At 43.7% G+C, this 25,510-nt stretch overlaps 1 protein-coding gene across 5 annotated transcripts in view; it reads left to right on the top strand.

Annotated features, from left to right (window-relative positions):
- Positions 1 to 25,510, top strand: part of LOC119970326 (selenocysteine insertion sequence-binding protein 2-like) — a 138,083-nt gene that overhangs the window by 20,788 nt on the left and 91,785 nt on the right. For 4 of the 5 annotated variants that reach the window (XM_038804765.1, XM_038804762.1, XM_038804763.1 and 1 more), the window contains exons 2-6: positions 2,041 to 2,183; positions 6,610 to 6,892; positions 11,937 to 12,057; positions 12,626 to 12,858; positions 14,855 to 14,920. In XM_038804765.1, the coding sequence (XP_038660693.1) occupies positions 2,041 to 2,183; positions 6,610 to 6,892; positions 11,937 to 12,057; positions 12,626 to 12,858; positions 14,855 to 14,920 (846 nt within the window). The remainder of the gene's footprint in view (positions 1 to 2,040; positions 2,184 to 6,609; positions 6,893 to 11,936; positions 12,058 to 12,625; positions 12,859 to 14,854; positions 14,921 to 25,510) is intronic. The other variant, XM_038804766.1, reaches the window with a different exon arrangement.

The following is a 25,510-nucleotide window of genomic DNA, read 5'->3' as shown; positions in this document are numbered from 1 at the left end:
AATGTTTCAGTCACATTTGTTGTGGCGTGCTACACTTTGTCAGAGTTCAGGACTGCATTTCTTACAGCTCACAGTTACAGGTTTTGCAAGTGCTTTAAACTCATTTTGTTATTTCAGAATTCACTTTAGGGCAGGGGTGGGCAAACTTTTCCGTGCAAGGGCCACATTCAGAAATTCACAATTTTAAAGGGCCGCATAGTATATTAAGTAAAATAATTACTTCACCCGGTTATGATTCTGGGCGCCTCATATAGAACATAGAACAGTACAGCACAGAACAGGCCCTTCGGCCCTCGACGTTGTGCCAAGCAATGATCACCCTACTCAAGTCAACGTATCCACCCTATACCAGTAAGTAACCCAACAGCCCCCCCCATTAACCTTAAAAAAAATAATTAAAAATTAAAAAAATATATAATTTAAAAAAGAAAATTTTTTTTTTTTTTTTTTTAAATGACTTGGTGGGCCGCATAAAGACCTTTGGCGGGCCGCATGCGGCCCGCGGGCCGTAGTTTTCCCACCCCTGCTTTAGGGTGTCTTTTCTGAAAAATCTGCAAGGTGATGGATGGTTCCTTGTATATTTCCTGTCTTTTAAAATAGGAAGTGAATATAGTCTAGCCATACCTTCAGAATCGGCCACACTGACAAAGGTCTGGCAGCAGGCACTGTTGGTCAAGGAATTTGTGTATAACAGAAAACAAAGATCATGTTAGAAATAAACACTTCTTATTCTTTCATGGGATGTAGCGCCGCTAGCGAGGCCAGCAGTTTTGCCTGTCATTAATTGCATTTGAGAAGGTGGTGGTGAGCTGCCTTCTTGAACTGCTGCAGTCAATGTGGCTTACGGTGCGAGTTCCAGGAATTTGACCCAGCCATATTGAAGGACCGGCGATATAGTTCTACATCAGGATGGTTGCAGATACATTAACGACGTTCAAAATGCATCTTGACAAATACATGGATAGGATGGGTTTTAAGGGATACGACACTATGAAGTGCTGAGGGTTTTGGCCCAGGGTGGTATCATGACCGGCACAGGCTTGGAGGGCTGAAGGGCCTGTTCCTCTACTGTATTGTTCTTTGTGTGTAGCTGGAGAGGGATTTATAGGTGGTGGTGTTCCCATGCATCTGGAGAGTGACTTGAACCCACAACCTTCTGACTCCAAGGTGAGTTCTAGCCAGTAAATCAGAGCTAGTGCTAATTAAGTAAAGTCAGCCTTGGTAACTTCTTATTAATTTTTTGGCTTTGGATATTGTTGGCAAGATTAGCATTTTATTTTTAAAATAAATTTAGACTACCCAATTATTTTTTTTTCCCAATTAAGGGGCAATTTAGCATGGTCAATCCACTTAACCTGCACATCTTTGGGTTGTGGAGGTGAAACCCACGCAGACATGGGAAGAATGTGAAGACTCCACACGAACAGTGACCCAGGGCTGGGATTTGAACCCGGTTCCTCAACACCACAGTCCCAGTGCTATCCAGTACGCCACATGCAGCCCTGGCAAGATCAGCATTGATTGCTCGGTCCATAGTTAGCTTTGAGAAAGTGGTTCTGAGTCACTTTCTTGGACTGTTGTCATCCATGTGGTAAAGGTGTTCCCATAGTGCTATTATTAGGCAACAAGTTTCAGGATTCTGTGTAGTGACAATGAAGGAACCATGATCTGTTTTCACGTTATGATGTGTGACTTGGAGGAAACCAGGAAGTGGCGGTTGTGCCTTTGTCCTTTTAGGTGGTAGAGGTTGTGCATTTTGAAGGTGTTGTCAAAGAAGTTGTTACAATGCATTTTGTAGATGGTAAATACTGTATGCACGCTGTGGCGGTGTTTAAAATGGATGGTGTCAAGCTTTGTAAGTGTTGCTAGAGCTGTACCCATCTAGACAAATGGTGATGTGTAGATGAGGAATCGGGACCTAAACTATGAGGGAGTTGATTAAAGAGCTTGACACAGTATGTGAAATAAAATGAACTGTATGTTTCTTTTTCATTTTGTGTTTATGAAATATAGTACAAAATATATTCCAACCTTTCACAGGGGACCAGATTATCAGCTGATGTTGAACCATTTGTGCCAAAACAGCAAGTAATAGGAGCCAAATGGTATGAATCTTCACCCGCAACATTGCCCAGATATTTAACAACCTGCTATCCTTTTGTTCAAGATCCTTATGTGGACAGGTAAATATTAATTTACAGTTCTGTAGCTTGTTTGTATTAGAGCAGCTGAGAAAACGATATAGCAATCCTGATTGACATTTCCAGTGTAATAGGATGACTACAGCACAGATGTTGGCTTTTGGCCTTTCTTGTCTATGTCGGTTTTTTTGAAGAACAACGTAGCAAGTCCTTGTCCCCATAGCCCTCCAAATGTTTCACCTTCAGTACAGTGTTTATCCAATTTCCTTCTGGAAGGCCATGATTGATCGGCCTTCACCACTCTTTCAGGCACTATATTCCAGATTTATAACCACTCACTGCAAAAAAAGTTATTTTTATCAGGTAATGGTTGGTTCTTTTGTTAACCTTAAATTGGTAGTCCCCTCTGGATCTCGGCCCTTATGACAATGGGAACAGTTTATCTCGCATCTTATCTGTTTGTACCCCTCATAATTTTAGACACCTATCAAATCTTTTCAACCTTTACTTCTCTAAGGAGAACAACCACATTTTTCCATCTACCAATGTAGTGAAACTACTCGAATCTGGAGCCATTGTTGTCAACCCTTTTGTGTGCCCCTCTAAAGCCTTCACCTATGTCCTGAAATGAGATGCCCAGAAGTGAATACAGTAATTCAGCTGAGATCAACCAGTTTTGCAAGTTCCTTGTCTTTATGCTCTGGGCAGCACGGTAGCATAGGGGTTAGCACAGTTGCTTCACAGTTCCAGGGTCCAGGTTCTATTCCTGGCGTGGGTCACTGTCTGTGCGGAGTCTGCATGTTCTCTACGTGTCTGCGTGGGTTTCCTCCCACAGTCCAACGATGTGCAGGTTAGATAGATTGGCCGTGTTAAATTGCCCTTAATGTCTAAAAAGGTTAGGTGGGGTTACTGGGTTACAGAGATAGGGTGGAGGTGTGGGCTTGGGTAGGGTGCTCTTTCCAAGGCCAATGCAAACTCGATGGGCTGAATGGCCTCCTGCACTGTAAATTTTGGATTCTACGATCTCTGTCTTTATTTATAAAAGCCAGGATCATGTATGCCTTTTAAGCACTTTTGCAACCAGCCCTGCCACCTTTCACAAATTGTGCATAAGTAGCTCCAGTTCCCTCTGTTCTGTACCCTTTTAGAATGTATCTTTTATTTCATACATTGCCTCTTGTCATTCTCCTATCACCATACACTTCCCTACATTACATTTCATCTGTCTGTCCCTGGTGAGAAGCTGTTAAATATTAGATCTTTGTGGGGATTTTGGATGTCCTTGTTAATAAATAACACACAGTAAACATGCTGATACAATTGGGAAGACAGAATAGTGTGTTGTCCTTTTATTGCAAGGAGAGGAGTACAAGAGCAAGGAGGTCTCGCTCAAATTGTACAAGGCTGTGGTGAGACCACAACTGGAATACTGTGTACAAATTTCTTAGGTTATAATCTAGTGACAGGGAAGCACAAAAGGAGGGCACAGGTCTGGAAGAAGGGGGAGAACCAAAAGTGAACAAACAGGAAACATGAATTTCAGGAGAGAAAGCTTTCACCAAATTTTTTTACCAGTGGATTCTCTTTTCTTTTTAAGGACAGATTGTTGCAGGTCCTACAACATTTAACAACTAATTAATTCAAGGAATTTGAGTAAAATAGACAAGACTGATGAAAGCGTTCAATATATATGTCATAAAGAGCAAAATGGTTAGACAACTTCTTCAGGGAGATGTCTGGTCTACATTTGACTCCAGTCACACATTGACTCTCTTAATGACCTCCGAGCAACTTGGGGAAGGGCATTTATAGAGCATTTTAGGATGACTCAAGCACTTTACGGCCAACGGGGCACAAATGTAGTCACTGTTATTTAGAAAATGGAAACGCGAGTTTCAGAGAGACCGAGTGACAAAGATACAAATTCAGAGACAGAAATGATGATATTGTGGTGTACATATATCTTGGAACTGACACTGAGACACCCACGAGTTGTACAGTAGCGGGTGGCAGTGAATATTTCTCTTTTTCCAGCGGTATAGTGCGCATGTACAGGAGCTGACATTGTGACACGAGACAGTTTGTATTTATGCATACATTTCCCACATTACGTTTCCCAAGATGCTTCACAGGAGCATTATATAGCTAAATTTGACAGTGTATCACATAAGGATACCAGGCTAGATGTTCAAAAGCTTCATCAGAGATTCATTTTAGGGAACAGTGGTGATCAGTCTTGTCTATGTGGGAGACACTCTGCCCATATTGACAGATTTCAAGGTTCTTTTAGCCGACCTAAAGATAGTGTCAGCAGAAAAATGCAACAATCTGCATGTCATCATATACAGAGCTCTGCTCACGTTGATAGAGATACTTGAAACTTTGTGGATTCCTCTCCAACTTCCCTCTGTGTGTCTCTCCTCCGCCCCTCCAGGTGAAGCCACGAGGGCAGTCTGTGTTCCCCACTCCCACATGTCCCCGCCTTGCCCCTTGACTCCCAGGAAATGAGGGAGAGGAGGAGGAGGAGAACGGTTTATGCAGAGTCACAGAGCCATGGAGTAAATATTGGAGTTGCTAATTGCCAAATTAGTTACCTGAGGGAATGGAAATAAGAATGGGCACCTAGAATTAGGAACTATTCATGCGGCGGGATAAATACCACATGACTGGTCAGTTCAGTTCAGTGACTTGTTTCTGTGTTGTATCTTCTGTGTAATTATACGTGGGTGGCAAGGTAGCACAGTGGTTAGCACTGTTGCTTTACAGCGCCATGGACCTGGGTTTGATTCCCGGCTTGGGTCACTGTCTGTGCAGAGTCTGCACGCTCTCCCCATGTCTGTGTGGGTTTTCTCCAGATGCTCCGGTTTCCTCCCACAAGTCCCGAAAGACGTGCTTGTTAGGTGAATTGGTCATTCTGAATTCTCCCTCTGTGCACCTGAACAGGTGCCGGAATGTGGCTACTAGGTTTTTCACAGTGGCTTCATTGCAGTCTTAATGTAAGCCTACTTGTGATACTAATAAAGATTATTATTATTATTATATATAAAACCTAATCTAAAAATAAACTGTAGGAAACAAAGAAATCACGCTTTTCTTCTTGCTTGCCTTGTTTCTTTATTGTACGTTTGTTAAAGAAACTACAATCATGTTTCTAAAATGCCACAGTATGACTTCTTTGACCTTCGCTGAACACGTTGACTAATGGGAACTGTCTGTGGTACATACTGTACTGACTTTTTTTTACTTTTTAAGCAATTTTATATTGATCCAAAAGTAAACTGCACAACATGCAATACATTTATCCTTGTGGTACTGTGTCCAGTTAATTTCCTGAGCTAGCTGGTCTCTAGTTGATAGTACAATTGCTGGCTGGACTGGAAAGGTTCCTGCTGCTTATTAATCTCCAATGATTTCAGTGAAGGTGCATCGGTTGTGTGATGTCATTGCTGGTCGTTTTAGAGATATCTGCCCCCCTTCAGCCTACCAAATAGATGACTGTACTCTCGCTCAGTGTTTAGGCATGTACATGAACATCATATGTTAAAGGTACCTGATGACATCCATCCAGTATATTTCTTTTTTTTTTGGAAAGTATTTTATAAGGGCATTCATAATTTTAACATTTTAAACAAAGAGATCCAACAAACACAAAAAACCCACTAACATACCCATCTCCCCCCAAGCATAGACCCCAACTATAATGGTCCATGCATATGAGCCCTGTGGACCACCTTGAACTGGATCAGGCTGAGCCTGGCACATGGCGAGGGCGTGTTCATTCGCCACAGGGCTCCCCTCCCAATTCTTCTTCCCATTGCTTCTTCACCTCCCCTGTTGGAACCCCTTCCCACTCCATCAGTTCCTTATATATTTCCGAGACCCTCCCCTTCCCAACCCCTGTTTTTGATATCACCTTATCCTGCAGTCCCCTTAGTGGGAGATGAGGAAGCCCAGATCGCCACATTCATCTTTCTAAAAAATGCCTTGGGGATGAAAATTGGGAGACACTGAAAAACGAACTACAATCTCGGGAGGACTGTCATTTTCAAAGTCTGTACCCTCCCCGCCAATGACCGCGGGAGCACGTCCCACCTTCGGAAGTCCCCTTGCATCTGCTCTGTCAACCTGCCCAAATTTAATTTGCGAAGCTGACCCCATCCAGTGCATTTCAAGTGCCTTAGCAAAAGAGTGGGTGAAATTGGAAATTTAAAAAACAATCTCCTGTGCTGTATTTGACAGGATGTAGAAGCAAAAGACCACAATGTAAGGTTTTCATTTTTGAAAACCATGCTGGCTCATACTTCACAGGATGTAATTGTGTAGGGATGTTTTGAATATGCTGGTCCACTGATGGATGAAATGTACTCCTTGATGGATATTTATACAAGCGGAAATTGACTTTTCTTGCATTAGCTTCACAGCCATATCAGTCAATAATCTATGATTTTTTTCCCCCTATCCTTTTTAGGGTGCACACATCAGAGAATGGCTGCAATAACCTGTCTCAGAATTTTTCAGAGTTGCACTCATCCTATCCAGATGTGTCATCTCGCCTCTCGGCAGATTATTCCTTGCGTTATGCATACAAACAATCATCTGATTCTTCATTGAATCTATACGCACAAACACCTTTACACTGCGATGATAATTGCTTTTCAAAGCACAAGTATGGAGGCAGAGGTAACAAGAAAAAACAGCTTGGCCAACAAGACTCCACAAAGGAGAAACCATTTTTGATCCAATCATCTAAGGTACTGTGATGCATTAGGACAGCAAAACATTTTTCCTGAAAGATTATACTGTGCTATATGGTGACTAATTTAAGATGCATATGTATATTTCCAAGGGAAAATTCCAAGCCGAGGGCTCATCATATGTGGTTAACTAAAAACGTTAAAAACTGTCACAAAGATGAGTAGCAGGTCAGCAGATTGGGAAGAATATAAAAAACAAAGAATGAGAAAAAGATTGATACGGAGGGAAAAACTAGACTACGAGATAAAACTAGCAAATAGTATGCAGGTGGACAGTAACAGTTTCTATAGATATTTAAATTAAAAATTAGTTAACAAAATGAACATTGGGGAAATTGGTAATGGAAAGTAGGGCAATGGTGGATGAATTAAACAGGTATTTTGTATGTGTCTTCACTGTAGAGGACACCTGTAAGATACCAGAAATAGCTGTAAATCAGGAGGTGGGAGTGAGGAGCTGCAAAATTACAATCGCTAGGGAAATGGTATTGACCAATTTGTTGGGTTTGTGAGCTGATAAATCCCCTGGCCCGGATGGGTTTCACCCTAAGGTCATTTTAAAAATATTGTTATTGAAGGCATTTTCATTTTGTATACAAAGCACACAATACAATACCATCTTTATACCATTTTCTTAAACCAAAACACTCCATCCACCCTAAACCCCACTTGTCCTGCTTTCTGGCTGAAATATAACACAAATAATTGAATAACACCCACCACCCACCCACTGATGTTTAGCAGTCCTTAAAGAAGGAGATGAACAACTTTCACCTCAAGTGGAACCCCCCCCCTCCATGGCAAACTTTATTTTCTCCAAATGCAAAAATTCTGCTAGATCACTCACCCAACTTCCTACCTTGGGCGGCTCCGGAGTCGACCACCCTAACATAATCCTCCTTCAGGCTATCAGGGAGGCAAAGGCTAAGACATCAACCTCTCTCCCCACCTGCAGACCCGAATCCCCAAATATTGCCATCCATGGTTCGGAGCCACCTTTACCCCTAACATTGCTTGACATCGTCCCCGCAAAAGATTTCCAAACTGCAAATTTCAGGCAAGACCAAAACACATGAATGTGGTGTGGTGGCCCCCTTCATCACCCACATCTATCTTCCACCTCCGGGAAAAATCAACTTGCATGTACACCGTATACATCACCTTTAAATTGAATTAAACTCAATCTCGCACATGAGGAGGTCGAATTTATTCTTCGCAGGGCCTCACTTCAAACTCCCCCTTCAAATCCACCACCCAGCTCCACCTCCCACTTCCCCTTTATCTCCTCCAACGAGGTTCTCTCCTTTTCCATTAAGTGCCCATAAATATCGAGGACCTTGCCATCCCCTATCTTGTCCTCGGACACAATCCTTTCAAGCAACGAAGGGGGTGGCAACTGCTCCTTCCTCACAAAATATCCCTGATCTGCAGGTACTGAAATCCATTCACCTTCGACAATTGAAACTTCTCTACCAGCTCACCCAACTCGGCAAACCTGCCATCACAAACAGATCCCTCAACCTCTCTACCTCTTCCTGCTCCCACACCCTGTACATTGAATACAACCTTGCTGGGATGAATCTATGATTACCACAGATCGCCGACCACAGCGGCATTCCCTCTCTCTTAAAATGTTGCCTGAACTTACTCCATACCTTTAACGTGACAACCACTACCGGACTCGTGGAGTATTTCGCCGGCAAGAATGGATGAGGCATCATCATCAGTGCCCTGAGACTTGTCCCCCTGCACAAAGTCTCCCCCACATCCGAACCTTCTCCACTTTCGCCACCCACTAATAATTCAGCAATCCCAAGCCACTCGTCCGCCTGTCACTTTCCACCCTAAGGTCTTTAATGAAGTAGCTAATAAGACAGTTGATGCATTGATTTTAATTTTGCAAAATTCCCCATATTCTGGGAAGGTTCCATTAGATTGGAAGATGGAAAATGTAATTTGAGAAGGGAGGGAGACAGAAAGCAGGAAACTTTACATTAACCTAACATCTGGCATAGGGAAAATGTTAGAAGCTATTATTAAAGTAGGGTACAGGAAAAATTCAAAGCAATCAGTATCCTCATTGTTTTGTGTAAGGGCATGTTTTTTTTAAAAAAAAATTTATTACTAACATGTATCAAAACAGGTTACAGTGAACAAACACCCCGGGAAACATGTTTCCCAACAACCAACTATACTGTCTGTACAGATTTTTCCCCTTTTTCACACCCCCTCCCCCGTGACGAACAGCCCCTCAAACACGGTCACAAACATTCCCCACCTTTCCTCAAACCCCCCTGAAGAACCCCTTAACTCATATTTTATCTTCTCTAATCACAGGAAGTTGTACAGGTCACCCAACCAAGCCGCTACCCCCGGTGGCGATGCCGACCGCCACACCCGCAAAATTCGCCGGTGTGCAACCAGAGAGGCAAAGGCCGAGACCATCGGCCTTCCTTCTCTCCATGAGCTGTGGCTTCTCTGAGACCCCAAATATCGCCACCAAAGGGTCCAGGTCCACATCCTCCTCGACTATCCTGGCTAAGACTGCCAATACTCCCGCCCAGAATCTTCCCAATTTTTCGCAACCGCAAAACATGTACGTGTGATTCGCTGGCCCCCGGCCATACCTCTTACACTCATCTGCTACCCTTGAAATAACCCACTCATTCTCGCCTGAGTCATATGCACCCTGTGCACCACCTTAAACAGTATCAGGGACAGGAAACAGATAGCAGAAATGTGTCTTTTTCTAGTTGGCAGGATATGACACGTGGTGTGCTACATTGATCATAATTCATGTTTCCCTGATGGCTGAGCAAAATGGGTACAGTGAATGAGCCATACAGGCCAGGAAGGTATTCAATATTTGTTGTATTCAATATTTGTTGTGCTGGCCAATCTCATTTGGGGCGACTTCAATTGACCTCAACTCCTTGGCTTGAAAAGAGATAATGGGTGGAATTTGTCATTCCAGCGACTAAGTGCCGGTGCCAACTGAGAATCTGAGGGTGGTTCACGACAGGAAAATCAGCCCGAACCGTCACCGATTCTGTTATCGGTGAGGGGCTAGCACTGGCGCCGCGTGAATCGCCTGCGGATTGTGTGGAGAATGGCCAGGTCCAGGGCCTTGCATGCGCAGGGCTGACACCCTGCACCGGTTGCACCGAAAAACATGGTGCCCGCATACTGGGACCCTAACCCGCCCACCCTGACTCCACAGCCCATGCCCTGGCCACCCCCCAGCAGAAGCCCCCCGACCAGCGGCACGGATCCCGGACGAGTGTACGGAGCTGGACATCGTCCGCAGCCGCCACGCCGAGTTCCCGACAGGCTGGGACCACATGCGACCTACGCCGTCAGGAACCCGACCAGTCGGGGGCGGAGCATTGCCTGAGGCCGTCGATACGTGGCGCGGTATACTAGAGTACACCGCTTTGGAGGGAGCAGAGCATCGCAAAAGTGGCACCACCCCTTTTGATCGGAAATTTGGATTCTCCGGCCGATCGCCGAACACGATTTCAGCCTCAGCAGCTGGAGAATCCAGCCCACTGTCTGCCCTGCTTAGTATTTCCTGATTTTATTTCAGTTTTCCAACATCTACAGTATTTTGTTTTTATACTAGATCTTGGTGTAAGTTGGGACTTGAGCAGCAGAATTTTAAATGACCTAAAGTTTAGGAATGGTGGAGGATGACTTGCCAGGTGTGTTTAGGAATATTCAAGTCTAGAGAATATTCAAGTCTAGAGATAACAGCAAGGGCATGGATGAGGGTTTCAGTCGGAGATGAGCTGAGAGAGGGGTGAAGTCCAGAATGTTATGGAAATAGGTGGTCTTAGTGATGGCAGCTCTGGATGAAATATGTCACCAAGGTTGTGCACATATGAGCTCTGTTCTGGATTTCACAGGGTGGCTATGGAATAGAGTTTTCATAGGGAACCAATCAATCGTCATCATTCATCTCCTCAAAACAAAACAGATTTGACAACTCTGTCTTTCCAAACTACCATCCCATCTGCAACTTCCCTTTCCGGTCCAAACATTTTGTCACCTTCCAAGTTCTTGTCCATCTTTTCCAGAAATTTATGTTTAAATCCTCCAATTAGGTTGCAGACCTACCACAGTACTGGAACTAAAACAGAAATTGTTAGACAATCTCAGCAGGTCTGACAGCATCTGTGGAGAACGGAGCTAATGTTTTGAGTCTGGACGACTCTTTGTCAATATTGGAACTGCTCCTGTGAAAGGGACAAATGATATCCTATGAGGCTGTGATAAAGATAAACTATTGTTTTTTATCCTTCTTAAACTGCCACACCATGACATGACCACACCATCCTCCTCTAATTTTAGATTTGAAAGGGAAGATATCAGTACCCAGGGAGAGAGAATTCTTAACTCAATCAGCTGGGCTTGGGGAGGGTGCTCTTTCAAAAAAGAGCGGGTGCTGACTCGATGGGCCAAAAGGCCGCCTCCTGCACTGTACATTCTATGATTCTAGACAACGTGGAAGTGAGGTTGGATGGTCAGAAGTTTAATGGAAATAATATTGAGGGATTGGGAGGTGGCTTCATGGGCAAGATATGCTCAGAGGACATAAGGGGAGATACAAAAGAAACCAGAGAAAGATGCAAGTTCAGGGTTAGGGAAGGGACAACACCAAAGGAAGGTTTGCCTCTGTGGGCAGAAGAAGGGATAAAAGGGATAGAGTAGTTGATTTGCTGATCTAAATCTTCGTGACAAGGAAGTCCATAAGCTCCTTGCACAAGTTGGAGGTGAAACTGGAGGAGACGTGAAAATATAGAGTCTTGAATCAAATCCTGTTAGTTAGTTTGCAGTGGTTATCATGGAGTTAACTCCTTCAGGAAGAGAATGAAGAAAACTGATCAGAGAAAATGATTTGAAAATGTAGCAAATACCTAATTTAAACACAGTAAACACATGCTCTTTAGCCTGTGTTGCTTATAAAAGTCCAAAGATGTATATGTTCTGTAGCTCGATCATCAGCTAACTCATTGATGTTTGCAGCGTCTGTAATTTCTAGGAAACCAGGACCAGGAAAGAGTGGAGAAACAGGGGACAAAATGTAAATGAAGCACCTGAGGCTGGAATAGGTGAACAATTACAACAACCTGATGCATTTGGGGATAATGCAGCCAAAGGTGGTAAGTACTTGTATATTTAATTTTTTTTTGTAAAATTTATTCTGCATTTGAGACGAGGAGTTCTCTGCATATGATTTTGTCCCAAAATATTTTGTATCAAAATTATATTTCTTATTGGAAATTATATAAGCTCAGCTATGCTTTTGGTTTAACATGAACTGAACCTAAAAAGCAGTTATTTTAACAAACTTTTTGAATAATTAATCCATGTGATATATGCAGTTGTTTAGAAGACTGTGATCTATATAGTTTTGTTACCACAAATAGATGTAGCATTCCTATTTGGTTTATATCTGATTAATGACCCTGTGAGAGACCCTGCTTCTGAAAATCAGCAGTTCCACTGAGCGTCCTACAGTGATGTGTGAGAAGAGTGGCAGCACAACTGCATGAACCCCTGACCCCCCACCCCCCTCCCGGGACACTTCAAAAAATTCTGAGAAATTGCAAAATTATTTGCCTTTTGTTGCATTCTGTTGCTGTAGCCCTGTCCTTGAGCTCTATCTTATTAGCCAGTTTCTGCATGCCAGGCATTGAGATTAACAAGTATATTTTTAATCTTGTACAGAGGACAAGCAGCCTAACAGATGCCAGAACAGCAAATCAAAGCCAATTCAGAAAATTCAAAATGAATCTGAGCCTCAGACCGCGATCACACCTGAAGTTGTTTTAAGTGATTTCCCCGTATTACAGAGTCCAATAATGAAGCAATCTAGCTGTGACCTCAGAAATTCTCGGGTATCCAGTAAAGTCTGCGAGCAATCTGCCAAAATATGGCCATCAGATGTTACGACAGATATGGTATGGGGAGCAGTACTATAAAATCAGTTTCCATTAACTGTTTTAATCGAAACTTATTTATCATGTGCAATCTTAGTTCAACTTTGAGGCATCTCTGGTTGCATCCAAAGGGCTGTTCATATCATTAAATACTGATATCAGAATTTGACTGGTTAAGCTGGGAGAAGTTTAAAATATTGGACAAGTGCTCAAGTTAATCCAAAAATGCCCAGAACTTACAAGAATCTAAAATCGCTAACAACGTCAGCTCCTAGTCAATATCTTGATTGAAACATTCTCTTCCTTGTTCAAATCCCTTCATTCCTTGTAAGACAAATCTTTTACTTAGTAACCAAATTAAAATTGTTATTTTGTCACATTTAAATCATTGCTGGAGTTAATATATTGTTTCAGTCGAGTTCCTCTTGACTTAATAGCAATGCATAGTGCTCTGTAATCTTGATTTAGAATTTGAATCGCCTCTAATCATTATGAAGGTTACCTGTTTTATATTATTATATTATTTTGTTTTGGGGGCGACATGGTGGTGCAGTGGTTAGCAATGCTCCTCACAGCACCAGCAACCCCAGTTCGATTCCGACTTCGGGTAACTGCGGAGTTTTCACCTTCTCTTTGTGTCTGCGTGGGTTTCCTCCGGGTGCTCCGGTTTTCCCCTACAGTCCAAAGATGTGCAGGTTAGGTGGATTGGCTATGCTAAATTGCCCCTTAGTGTTCAAAGGTTCGGTGAGGTTACAGGGATATGGCGGGATTGGATCTTTGTAGGGTTGTCTTTCAAATGGTCAGTGCACCCTCTATGGACCGAATGGCCTCCTTCTGCAGTGTAGGGATTCTATGATTCTATATTATCTGGATCTAAAAAGATTTCCTCTTATTGAAATAAATTATACGCATAATCATATTTGGCATGCATTTGCAAACATAACAATTTGAATCCAACGGACATAGTGCAAGAAGAACTGTAGGGAACAAGAAATGTCAAAAAATGCCCACATGTCTATCCTTGACCTGTTGCAATGCTCCAGTGAAGCCCGGCTCAAGCTGGAGGAACAGCATCTCATCTTCTGATAGGGCACAGTGCAACTCTCAGGACTCGATGTTGAATTCGGCAATTTCAGATTTTGACCTTTCTCCTCCACCCTAAATTCACCCCCCCCCCCCCCCCCCCCCCACCCCACTCTTTTTAAAAATAATGTTCCATACGTGTATTGCCTCCATGCAAAGCACCCCCTCCCCTCTCACACCAGGCCATCTGTCATTTGCTCTTATGGTTGGTACTTTTTGTTGCAGTTTCTCTCGCTCTTAACAATATTTTTCAAACTTTTTTTCCCGGGACCCTCTTTTACCAACCGGTCAACCTTCGTGACTCATACCCGGTGACCTTCGTGACCCATGCCACCTGAACTTCATGACACACCATTTTTGCTTACCTGTAATGCGACAGGTGAGCCTACTTGGTCCTGACAATCTCACTTGCTTTGTCATTCAATGTTACATTTCTGCAAAGGACTTCAGCTGATGATTTTAAGCTCTCGCTGCATCCTTTGAAAAAAGTCAAAAGATTTGTCCTCGAACTCGCCATTTTAATCTTCAAATGCCTTTGACTCTGCTGGAGAGACCTTCACAGGAGGGTTTTAAACTTTCATTTGCCAGCACTTCCCTGCAATAACACACATGGGCTTTGCACCCCGATTTGCATTGGCATAATCCCCGTGTCTGCGTGGGTTTCCACCGGATGCTCTGGTTTCCTCCCACAGTCCAAAGATGCACATGTTAGATAGATTGGCCATGTTAAATTGCCCCTTAGTGTCCAAAAGGTTAGGTGGGGTGACTGGGTTATGGGGATAAGGATGAGGCATGGGCTTAAGTAGGTGCTCTTTCCAAGGGCCGGTGCAGACTCAATGGGCCCAATAGCCTCCTTCTGCACTGTACGGATTCTATGAATTAATAAAACTATAACTCAAGTATCCCCTTTATACTGCTGTGTTCTCAATTTCAGCTTTTCTTCGGAGGCCCTGAAGTTCACACCAGCACTCCTGAGAAGCCCTCTCCAGCAGATTCAATTGTGAGATCCTGGCCTGTTTTTGTCTCTGCCCCTCTTCCTCATTACAAAATGACCAGTTCTTCACACAGTCCTGTTGTTTGCTTGCAGGCATCTACAAAATGGAGGAAACGCTCCTCTGTGATTTTGTGTCAGAGCACCTGACATCAGTGTACGGGACGCATGACCTGCTCTCTACCGCTGCCTCTGGCGGAAAGACTTGATCAGTTTTTTAAAAGATCCGATCCTGGCATCAGGAGGGGGCAGTCTGCCCCGCTAGGCTCTGGGCCTGCACACTGCTACATCCAACTGAGGGGGAACGCATGTTACGGGATCCCGGCATTCTTGAAAGCCGGTCATGGCCGTTGGTCACTTCTTCCTGTGATCGGGAACACTGCAATCAATCGCTCTGTAACCTGCCCGGCACCTGTCCACGACCTGCCCTGAGTGTGAAAATGACTGCTCTAACACATTCTCCATCCTTTCAGTTCTGACAATGGGTCTATGACTGAAAATTAACTCTGTTTCTCTCCTGATAGATGCTGGCTCAACTAAATAGTGGGGGGAGGGTTCAGTTGTATGGAGATCTAGAAAATCAAAGTTAAAGGAGAAGGTAGATTTGCAGATTAATGACAAGGACTTTAAACCAGTTAAAGGGGCTGAGGGCTCAGGAGATGTCAGTAAAGTTTCCAGAACAGAGAGTTTAGAAGGTGGCGGAATCAGGCAGAGCACAAAAAGGGACAATATGAGAAGGGAGGTGGTCAATGCAGGACTGAGGTTTTGTGCCTAAATGTGCGCAGTATATGGAACAAGGTAAATGAGTTTGTTGCGCACATTGAAATTGGCCAGTACTATGTTGTGGGCATCACAGAGACGTGGCTGCGAGGGGATCAAGGATGGGATCTAGAAAACAAGAATATGTGTCCTATCAAAAGGACAGGCAGATGGCCAGAGGGGACGGGGCTGCATTGTTAGTAAGGAATTAAATCCTTAGTATGAATCGCAATGTTACAATAATCATGGGGTCTTCAATATGCAGATGAACTGGGAAATTCAGGTTGGTAGTGGATTCCAAGAAAAGGAATTTGTGGAATGCCTAAGAGATGGTGTTTTGGAGCTGCTTGTGACAGAGCCTACTAGAGAATAGGCAATTCTGGATTTGGTGATGTGTAACGAGGCAGACTTGATTAGGGAACAGTGACCACAGCATGATAGAATTTACCCTGCAGATTGAAAGGGAGAAGGGACTCCGATGTAACGGTATTACAATTAACTTAAGTGTAACTACGAAGGCATGAGGGAGTAGCTGGCCAGAATTGAGGAAAATGAGCCAAGCAGGGAAGACCGTGAAACAGCAATTGCAGGCGTTTTTGGGGGTTATTCGGGAGATACAGCAGAAATTCATCCCAAGGAGGAGGAAAAATGCTCAAGGGAGGACGAGGCATCCATGGCTGACGAGGGAAATCAAGGACAGCATAAAAGCAAAAGCACACAAAGTGGCGAGGATTAGTGGGAAGCCAAAGGATTGAAAAGCCTTTAAAAGCGAGCAGAGGACAACTAAAAAATGCAATAAAGGGGGGGGGGAGAGAAGATAAAATGAGTGTGAGCTAGCTGGTAATATAAAAGAAAATAGCAAGAGTTTTTTTTCAATATATAAAAATAAGAGAGGGGCAAGAATAGACATTGGACCACTGGAAAATGAGACTGGGGAAGTAGTAATAGGAAACAAAGAAATGGCAGTGGAACTGAATAGTTTACTTTGCATCAGTCGTCACGGTGAAAGACCACGGGCGGAATTCTCCGCTCCCCACGCCGGGTGGGAGAATCGCGGGAGGTCCGCGCTCGCACCTCCCGAGATTCTCCCAACCCCCCCCCCCAAATGGCGACATGCCGCTCAGAGAATCGTGGGCCGCCATGAAAAACCACCCGATTCCCCGACCCAGATGGGCCGAACCACCTGTCGTTGGCGACCGGTTCACGACGCGGCAACCACACCTGGTCGCTGCCGTCGTGAACATGGCGTGAGATCTCCGTTTGGGGCTTGTGGGGGGCCTACAGGGGACTGAGCACCACGACCGTGCTCGGGAGGGGACAGGTCCGCGAACGGTGCTCACCAATCGTTGGGCCGGCGTCTCAATGGGACGCACTCTTTCCCCTCCGCCGTCCCGCAATATCAAGCCGCCATGTCTTGCGGGGCGGCAGAGGGGAAAACGGCAACCACGCATGCGCGGGTTTGCTGTCATCCGTCGTGACGTCAGCATCGCATGCGCGGCTGACGTCATTAGGCGCGTCGGCCGTGTCATTCTCGGCGTGCCGGGCCTTGTTGGGCCCGGCGGCCAAGATTCACGGCACGGCTCTCCTAGCCCCCCGGCGGGGGGAGATAAGGGGGCCAGGAGCGGCCTCCGACGCCGTCGTGAACCTCTCCGGGTTTCACGACGACGTCGGGCCTGGCGGAGAATTCCGCCCCACCAGTGGGATACCAGCACTTCAGGAGAATCAGGGGCAGAGGTGAGTGTAGTGACCATGACTAAGGAGAAGGTTCTGGGAAACGGAAAGGTTTGAAGATGGATAAATCACCTGGACCGGATGGACTCCACCACAGGGTTCGACAGGAGATAGTAGCGGAGATTGTGGAGGCATTGGTGGTGATCTTTCAGGAATTACTGGAGGCAGGGAGGGTACCAGAGGAGCGGAAAATGTCTAAGACTCTGTTTAAGAAGGGAGGGAGGCAGAAGGTGAGAAATTATAGGCCATTTAGTCTGACTTTGGTCATTGGTAAGATTTTAGAGTCCATTACAAAAGATGAGATTGCGGCCTAGTTGGAAATGCATGATAAAATAGGACTGAGTCAGCATGGCCTTCACCAAGGGGAGGCCATGTCTGACAAATCTGTTAGGATTCTTTGAGGAGGTAACAAGGAAATTAGACAAGGGAGAACCAGGGGACATGATCTATTTAGATTTCCAGAAGGCCTTTGACAAGGTGCCATATAGGAGGCTGTTAAATAAGTTAAGGCTGTTAAATAGGTTAAGAGCACATGGTGTTAAGGATAAGATACAGGCATGGGTAAAGAATTGGCTGACTGGCAGAAGGCGGGGAGTGGGGATAAAGGGTCTTTTTCAGAATGGCAGTCAGTAGCTAATGGTGTGCCTCAGGGGTCGGAGTTGTGACCACAACGTTTCACATTGTACATTATTGACCTGGGAAAAGGAACTGAAGGCACTATTAGAACATAGAACATATAGTGCAGAAGGAGGCCATTCGGCCCATCGAGTCTGCACCGACCCACCTAAGCCTCCACTTCCACCCCATCCCAATAACCACTCCTAACCTTTTTTGACACTAAGGGCAATTTAGCATGGTCAATCCACCTAACTTAGCACGTCTTTGGACTGTGCGAGGAAACCGGAGCACCCAGAGGAAACCCACACAGACACGGGGAGAACGTGCAAACTCCGCACAGGCAATGACCCAGTGGGGAATCGAATCTGGGACCCTGGCGCTGTGAAGCCACAGTGCTAGCCACCTGTGCTGCCGTGCTGCCCAAGTTTGCTAAGTTTGCAGATGGTACAAAGATATGCAGAGGGACAGGTAGTATTGAGGAAGCAGTGGGGCTGCAGAATGACTTGGACAGGCTAGGAGAGTGGGCGAAGAAGTGGCAGACAGAATACAATGTGGAAAAGTGTGAGATTATTTATTTTTTTTAAAAATAAATTTAGAGTACCCAATTATTTTTTCCAATTAAGGGGCAATTTAGAGTGTTCAATCTACCTATCCTGCACATCTTTGGGTTGTGGGGGTGAAACCCACGCAGACATGGGGAGAATGTGCAAACTCCACACAGACAGTGACCCAGGGCCGGGATTCGAACCCGGGTCCTCAGCGCCGTAGGCAGCAATGCTAACCACTGTGCCACCGTGCTGCCCTAAAAGTGTGAGATTATGCACTTTGGTTGGAAGAATGGAGGCATAGATTATTTTCTAAATGGAGAAGGCATAGGAAATCTGAAGCACAAAGTAACTTGGGAGTCCTAGTTCAAGGTTCTCTTAATGTTGACATGTAGGTTCAGTCGGCAGTTAGGAAGGCAAATGCAATGTTAGCATTCATGTCAAGAGGGCTAGAATGCAAGAGCAGGGATGTACTTCTGAGGCTGTTGTAGGGCTCTGGTCAGACCCCATTTGGAGTATTGTGAGCAGTTTTGGGCTCCGTATCTAAGAAAGGATGTGCTGGCCTTGGAAAGGTTCCGGAGGAAGTTCATAAGAATGATCCCTGGAATTAAGAGCTTGTCATATGAGGAGCGGTTGAGGGCTCTGGGTCTGTACTCACTGGAGTTTAGAAGGATGAGGGTGGGGATCTTATTGAAACTTACAGGATACTGAGGGACCTAGATAGAGTGGACGTGGGGAGGATATTTCCATTAGTAGGAAAAACTAGAACCCAAGGGCTCAGCCTCAGACTGGAGGAACGATCCTTTAAAGTGAGATGAGGAGGAATTTCTTCAGACAGAGGGTGGTAAATCTGTGGAAGTCTTTGCCTTCGAAGGCTGTGGAGGCCAAATCACGGAGTGTCTTTAAGACAGAGATAGATAGGTTCTTGATTAATAAGGGGATCAGGGGTTATGGAGAGAAGGCAGGAGAATGGGGATGAGAAAAATATCAGCCTTGATTGAGTGGCAGAGCAGACTTGATGGGTAGAATGGCCTATTTCTGCTCCTATGTCTTATGGCTGACCTGCAGAGTTTTTCCAGAGTCCTCTGTTGTTGTTTCAGATTCCAGCATCTGCAGTATTTTGCTTATTAAAACTGGAGGGAAAACTGGCACATAGTAATAGGAGGGGTGGGAGGGGTCATGATCATGAATCTTCATTGACAACATGTATCCAAAGTAAAACCTAGCCACTGTCTGAAATTTGTTCCCACAACTTAGAAATTAGGAGATATGCAATGAATAAGCAAGCAGTCTGATTTTGAACTTCCATTTTCACGTTAAAATGGTAAAAGATTAATGAGATTTTTGTTAAAATTTAAGTAGCTCAAGACATTGTCAACATTTATCCGTGCCTGGGAGCCTACTTGAATAAGCTGATTACCTCATTCCATGACTGAATTAAATGCAACAAATCACCATTGTTAAAGTATTCTTTGTTCATTCTTTCTGGTCCATTCTAGAAATCTTCAAATCAAATTACTCCCCCAAAATGATCAGATTGTTCATCCCGTTAGCATTATTTTAAATATAATTTGTATCCAGTATAACATTAGTTATGTTAAATGTTTTAAATCGGAGAACGTGCCTTATTACTTATTATAGCTTTCTCACATAGCCGCTGAACTTGTCATTTAAATAAATTTGAAAATTAATTTTCTTTGATGAATCATCGAAGGTATCTTCTCATAATTCAGTAGAAATGCAGTCTATCTTGACTTCAAAAATTCATTGGAAGTTCAGCATGAACAGCTGCTATTTTAACCTAAAATAATGAAGATTAAAGGTAAAATCTGGAAATGGTTGAGTAATTGGCTGCAAGGTAAATAACAGGAGGCAAATTGATGACATCAGCAAAACGTACATTGCATAGTGCCTTAAATGTAATGATATGTCCCAAGGAGCATTATAAAGCAAAATTAGATACTTAGCCCCAAAGGCAATATTAAGACAAATGGCTAAAAAGCTTGGTCAATGTTAAGTGTTTCTTAATGGAAGATAGACAGGTAGAGTCCGAAGTTTAAGAAGGGAATTCTGGAGCTTGGATCTGAGGCAGTTGAGATTGGAGCAATTTAAATTGGGGATGCTCAAGAGGCCAGCATTAAATGAGCGCAGATCTTGGAGGGTTGTGAGTTGGTGGAAATTAAAGATCGGGAGGAACAAAGCCACGAAGGGGTTTGAACATGAGCATGAGAATTTTAAAATCAAGACAACCTACACCCACTCCTAGTCAAGCAATGCGCGTAGATGTACTTGTTGAAATGATACTTGGTTTGAGTAAGGGCACAGAAATAATCCAAGTCCAGAGGTAACTAAGGCATAATGAGGGCTTCAGTAGTCAGAAGCACAAAATTCACCTTGCGTCAAATGTGACGTGAAGGTTGAGAACAGTCTGCGTCAGTCTCAGACAGTTAACCAGCTGAGAGAGATGGAGTCAGTAGCAATATCAGCAAGTATATTGAAATATAATGTGGAGAAATGTGAAGCTATTCACTGGTCATAGAACAGAAATGCAGAATATTTTTAAAAAGGTGTGAAACTTACAAGTGTTGACATTCAATGAGACTTGGGTGCGCTTGTAGAAGGAGCATAGAAAGTTAGCATGCAGGTGCAGCAGCAGTTAGGAAGGCAAATGGCATTTTGGTCTTCATTGCAAGGGAATTGGCGTAAAAAATAAAGCAGTCTTGTTGAAATTGAATAGGGATTTGGTGAGACCACACCTGGAGTATTGTGCAGTTATGGCCTCCTTTTCTAAAGAATTATGTGCTTGCATTGTATGTTAAGGTTCACTAGATTGGTCCCTTGGCTGAGGAGGTTGATTTGTGATGAGAGGCCATGTAAATTATAGTCAATGGAATTTAGAAGAACGCGAGGCGATCTCATTGAAAGCTACAGAATTCTGAAATGGCTTGATTAGATAGATGCTGAGAGATTGATTCTGCTGGTTGGGGAGTCTAAAACGCAGTTGGCAGGTACAATATCAGGATAAGGGGCCAATTGTTTAGAACTGAGATGAGGAGAAATTACTTTACTCAATGGGGTGTGATTTTTAAAAAATTCTCCACCCCAAAGGCTTGTCGATGCTAAATCATTAATAGAGAGACTGGCTACTCCTACTATTTCTTGTGTAGCTGGAGTGGTGACTGAAGACAGTGGATTCAATCTTCGCAATATTTAATCCAGCACAGTGCTGGATGTCGGATAATTTAGCAGGTGTTGGGGAGTCTAGTGGTGAGGTGTCATCAGTGTACATATAAAAAGTATGCTGTGCTTTTGGAGGACATCAGCAAGGCGAAGCATGTAGATGAGAAATAGGTGGGGTCCAAGGATAGACCTGGGAAATAAAAGAGGTAGCAATGTGAGAGCAGGAAGAGAAGCCATTGCAAGTGATTCTCTGGCAACCTTTTAGGTAATAATGGAATCAGTTGAGTGCGGTCCTACCCAGCTGGGTGGCAGTGGAGAGGCACTGGAGGAAAATGTTGAGGCCAACTATGTCAAAGGCTGCAGACAGGTCCACAAGTACAAAGAGAGCATTTACCTTCGTTGTGGTAATATAGGATGTAAGTTTTGACTTTGATAGGTTTTGGTAATATGGTAGGGGTGAAGTCAGGATAATATGCTTGGATGAAGTCAGGATTGGTTGATTTTTTTTTTAGGAGAAGGATGATGATGACAAATTTGAAGGAGAGAGGTACAGAAGAGAGATTTGTTAGCAATATCAGCTAACATGGGTGTTGTATCTTCGGATTTTGAAGTTTTTTCAATTTACGGTTGCCGGTTGTTGTTGAGACATGGTTGAAACTCAGTAGAAATTCAAGTTTAAAAACTTGTCAGGTGCAAATAAGAATTGTTTTATTTGAAGTTCATTGGTTACAACTTGAATTTCATTTAAAAGGTAGTTTGTAGACAATTTGATTTTCTTCAAAGAATCGCAGGAATTATCTTCTGAGACAATAGCCTGAACACAACTTTAAAAGTCAAAGGCTGAAGTCAAAGTATGAAAATGAAATAGGAATACAGAACTCTTTTCTAATTCTCTTCCTTTACTTTCTCTCTCTCTCTCTTTCTGTCTTGTTCTCTTTGTCTCTTTCTGTCTTTCTGTCTCTTTCTGTCCTTCTGTCTTTCTATCTAAAATGGTGGCCAAATCATCCATGGATATACTACTTCATATCTGTCTTAAGCCATCCGATCACACCCCAATATAATCCTAATTGGTTTAAGCTATATTCAAAACACATTTGATTTGATAACAAGCCGTACATCCTCACGATGCAACGCCACTTCCAATTGTTGCTTATCTGCAACAATTAAGACGTTATGTCATCTCATCATACTATAATTTAAACTGTTTTTTGACACAGTCTAAAATGTTTCGGCTTGCATACGTTATGGAATGTGGTTCAGGCTGTTATCACAAGTGGCCTGAAATCAGAACAATGGAGCCTTTAATTATTCCACCTTACAGCCCATGGGATTTAGCCCCTGTCCTTGAAAGAATGTGATGTTTTTATCAGTGGTTCTGTGTTTCCCAAACACATGTCTGAGTTTGGAAGTTGTATAGAACATAGAACAGTACAGCACAGAACAGGCCCTTCGGCCCTCGATGTTGTGCCAATCAATGATCACCCCACTTAAACCCACGTAACCCGTATACCCGTAACCCAACAATCCCCCCATTAACCTTACACTACGGGCAATTTAGCATGGCCAATCCACCTAACCTGCACATCTTTGGACTGTGGGAGGAAACCGGAGCACCCGGAGGAAACCCACGCACACACGGGGAGGACGTGCAGACTCCACACAGACAGTGACCCAGCCAGGAATCGAACCTGGGACCCTGGAGCTGTGAAGCATTGATGCTAACCACCATGCTCCCGTGAGGCCCCAAATTGTATGTTTCTTTCATTTTAAAACTGGGATTTAATATTTATGCTTTAAACAGCCTTCTTACCTATATTAAGTGTATTTAAAATACCTGACTTCTACAATGGGGAACAGGAGACAGAAGTTGTATGGTCAGTAGTTTAGTGGGAATAGGATTGGGTCTCATTGAGGAGAGGACATGAGGGGAGATAAGTGAAACTCAATAATGCATATTCAGGGGTAGGGGAGGTATGTTTAGTTGGTTCAAAGCACTGATTGGATGGTAGAGGGGTTGGTGTGTTGACCCCATTGTTCCTAATTGACATGAGCAATAGACATCTGCAAAAAAGGACACTTCATGACAATCCAATTTGCATAAGATTTTAGATATGATGAAATAATGGGCACTTACAAAATATAAATGATAAATAACCTTAATTGCCCCAAATTGTATTGTTGTAATTTATACATCTAGACAGACAGCTCACAGCTTGGTGTAGTTCTTTAGAATGTTCAAATTACTGCATTTGTATCTAATTTAGGTGGCACCATAAAGCTGTTCCTGGGAATGTGCATACAAATTTGAGCTACCAGTCAACAATTCTGTTGTGCAGTTGCACAGTCCTGGTGGTCATTTGAGTGCTCAGCAACAAAAGGATGCATTTGCAGAAAAATGACTCCTCTTTGGCCATCTTCACTACCAATCTCTGGGTTTGAACCCACTCTTTATTCCCCCTTCCAACCTCTGTGGTCACTGTCCCTGCCAGGGTGCCTCTAATTCACATTGCTCCTGAAGACAACTAAAATATTTTTACCTAATGTCAACAGAGATCAGGGAAGCATCCTTCACAGGGTGACACAGCGGTTAGCATTGCTGCATCACAGCGCTGGGCACCCGGGTTCAGTTCCGGCATTGGGTCACTGTCTATTTGGAGTTTGCACTTTCTCCCCATGTCTGCGTGTGTTTCCTCCCACAGTACAAAGATGTGCAGGAAAGTTGGATTGGTCATGATAAATTGTCCCTTAAGTCTTCAAAGATATGCAGGTTGGGTGGGGTTACGATGATAGGTCGTGGGAGTGGGCCTAAATAGAGTTCTCTTTCAGAGGGTCAGTGCAGCCTCAATGGGTCAAATGGCTGCCTCCTGCACTGTCGGAATTCCATGATTCCAATAGGTGTCTCTTCAGTCAGATGGCTGGACAGCTGGTTCATGATGCAGAGTGAGGCCAATAGTGCGGGTTCAATTCTTGTACCGGCTGAGGTTATTCATGACGCCGCTGTCTTCTCAACCGTACCCCTTGCGTGAGGTGTGGTGATCCTCGGGCTAAATCTCCACCAGTTAGCTCTCCCCCTCAAAAGGGGAAAGCAGCCTACAGTCATCTCGGACTGTGGCAATTTTATCTCTTGCACTATCAAAAGCAACTTGTTAATCACACACCATGGGCAGTCTTTTCAATTTGCACTCTCTCTACTGTACACCATTAATAAAACTCTCAATATTGAAATCATTGTAATTTTTTTCAAAATCCTGGAATTGAATCATTTTGGGTTAGGCATCTGAAGGCTACCTAGCGCTCATGGAACTTTTCACCAATAGAGTTTAGTGCTTTTCCTACATTACAACAGTAACTACGTCTTAAACTAGGGGTAGAATGACAGGTTTGTCAATTCCAGGAACTGGTCAAATGGGATGGCGACTATTTTCATGCCATCGGACCAAAACTACATACATAAAATAAAATTTTATTTGAGCTTTTCCATTTCTTTTTCTAAACCACTTAAAACCTGTACGTTACAGCACAATCAATTCACCATGAATTTAAAAAATAACCAACACAGTTAGTTCATCTAACCTGCCGCTTCCACATAAAGGAACAAGTAAAGAAAACGAGTAAGAGGATGGGGAGAAAAATGACAAATAATGTAAAGAAATGGAACAGGGGCACACACCCTTGCCTACACTGTTAGAGAAATATTGCATAATCTATGGAAAGCCTTGCAGGAGTAAATCTGACAATGAGGAACCTGTATATTTAAGATTGGGAT

The sequence above is a fragment of the Scyliorhinus canicula genome, chromosome 8 (assembly GCF_902713615.1).
Source record: "Scyliorhinus canicula chromosome 8, sScyCan1.1, whole genome shotgun sequence".
Taxonomy (NCBI): domain Eukaryota; kingdom Metazoa; phylum Chordata; class Chondrichthyes; order Carcharhiniformes; family Scyliorhinidae; genus Scyliorhinus; species Scyliorhinus canicula.
The sequence above is the reverse complement of the archived record's forward strand: the minus strand, read 5'-3'. Positions and strand labels throughout refer to the sequence as shown.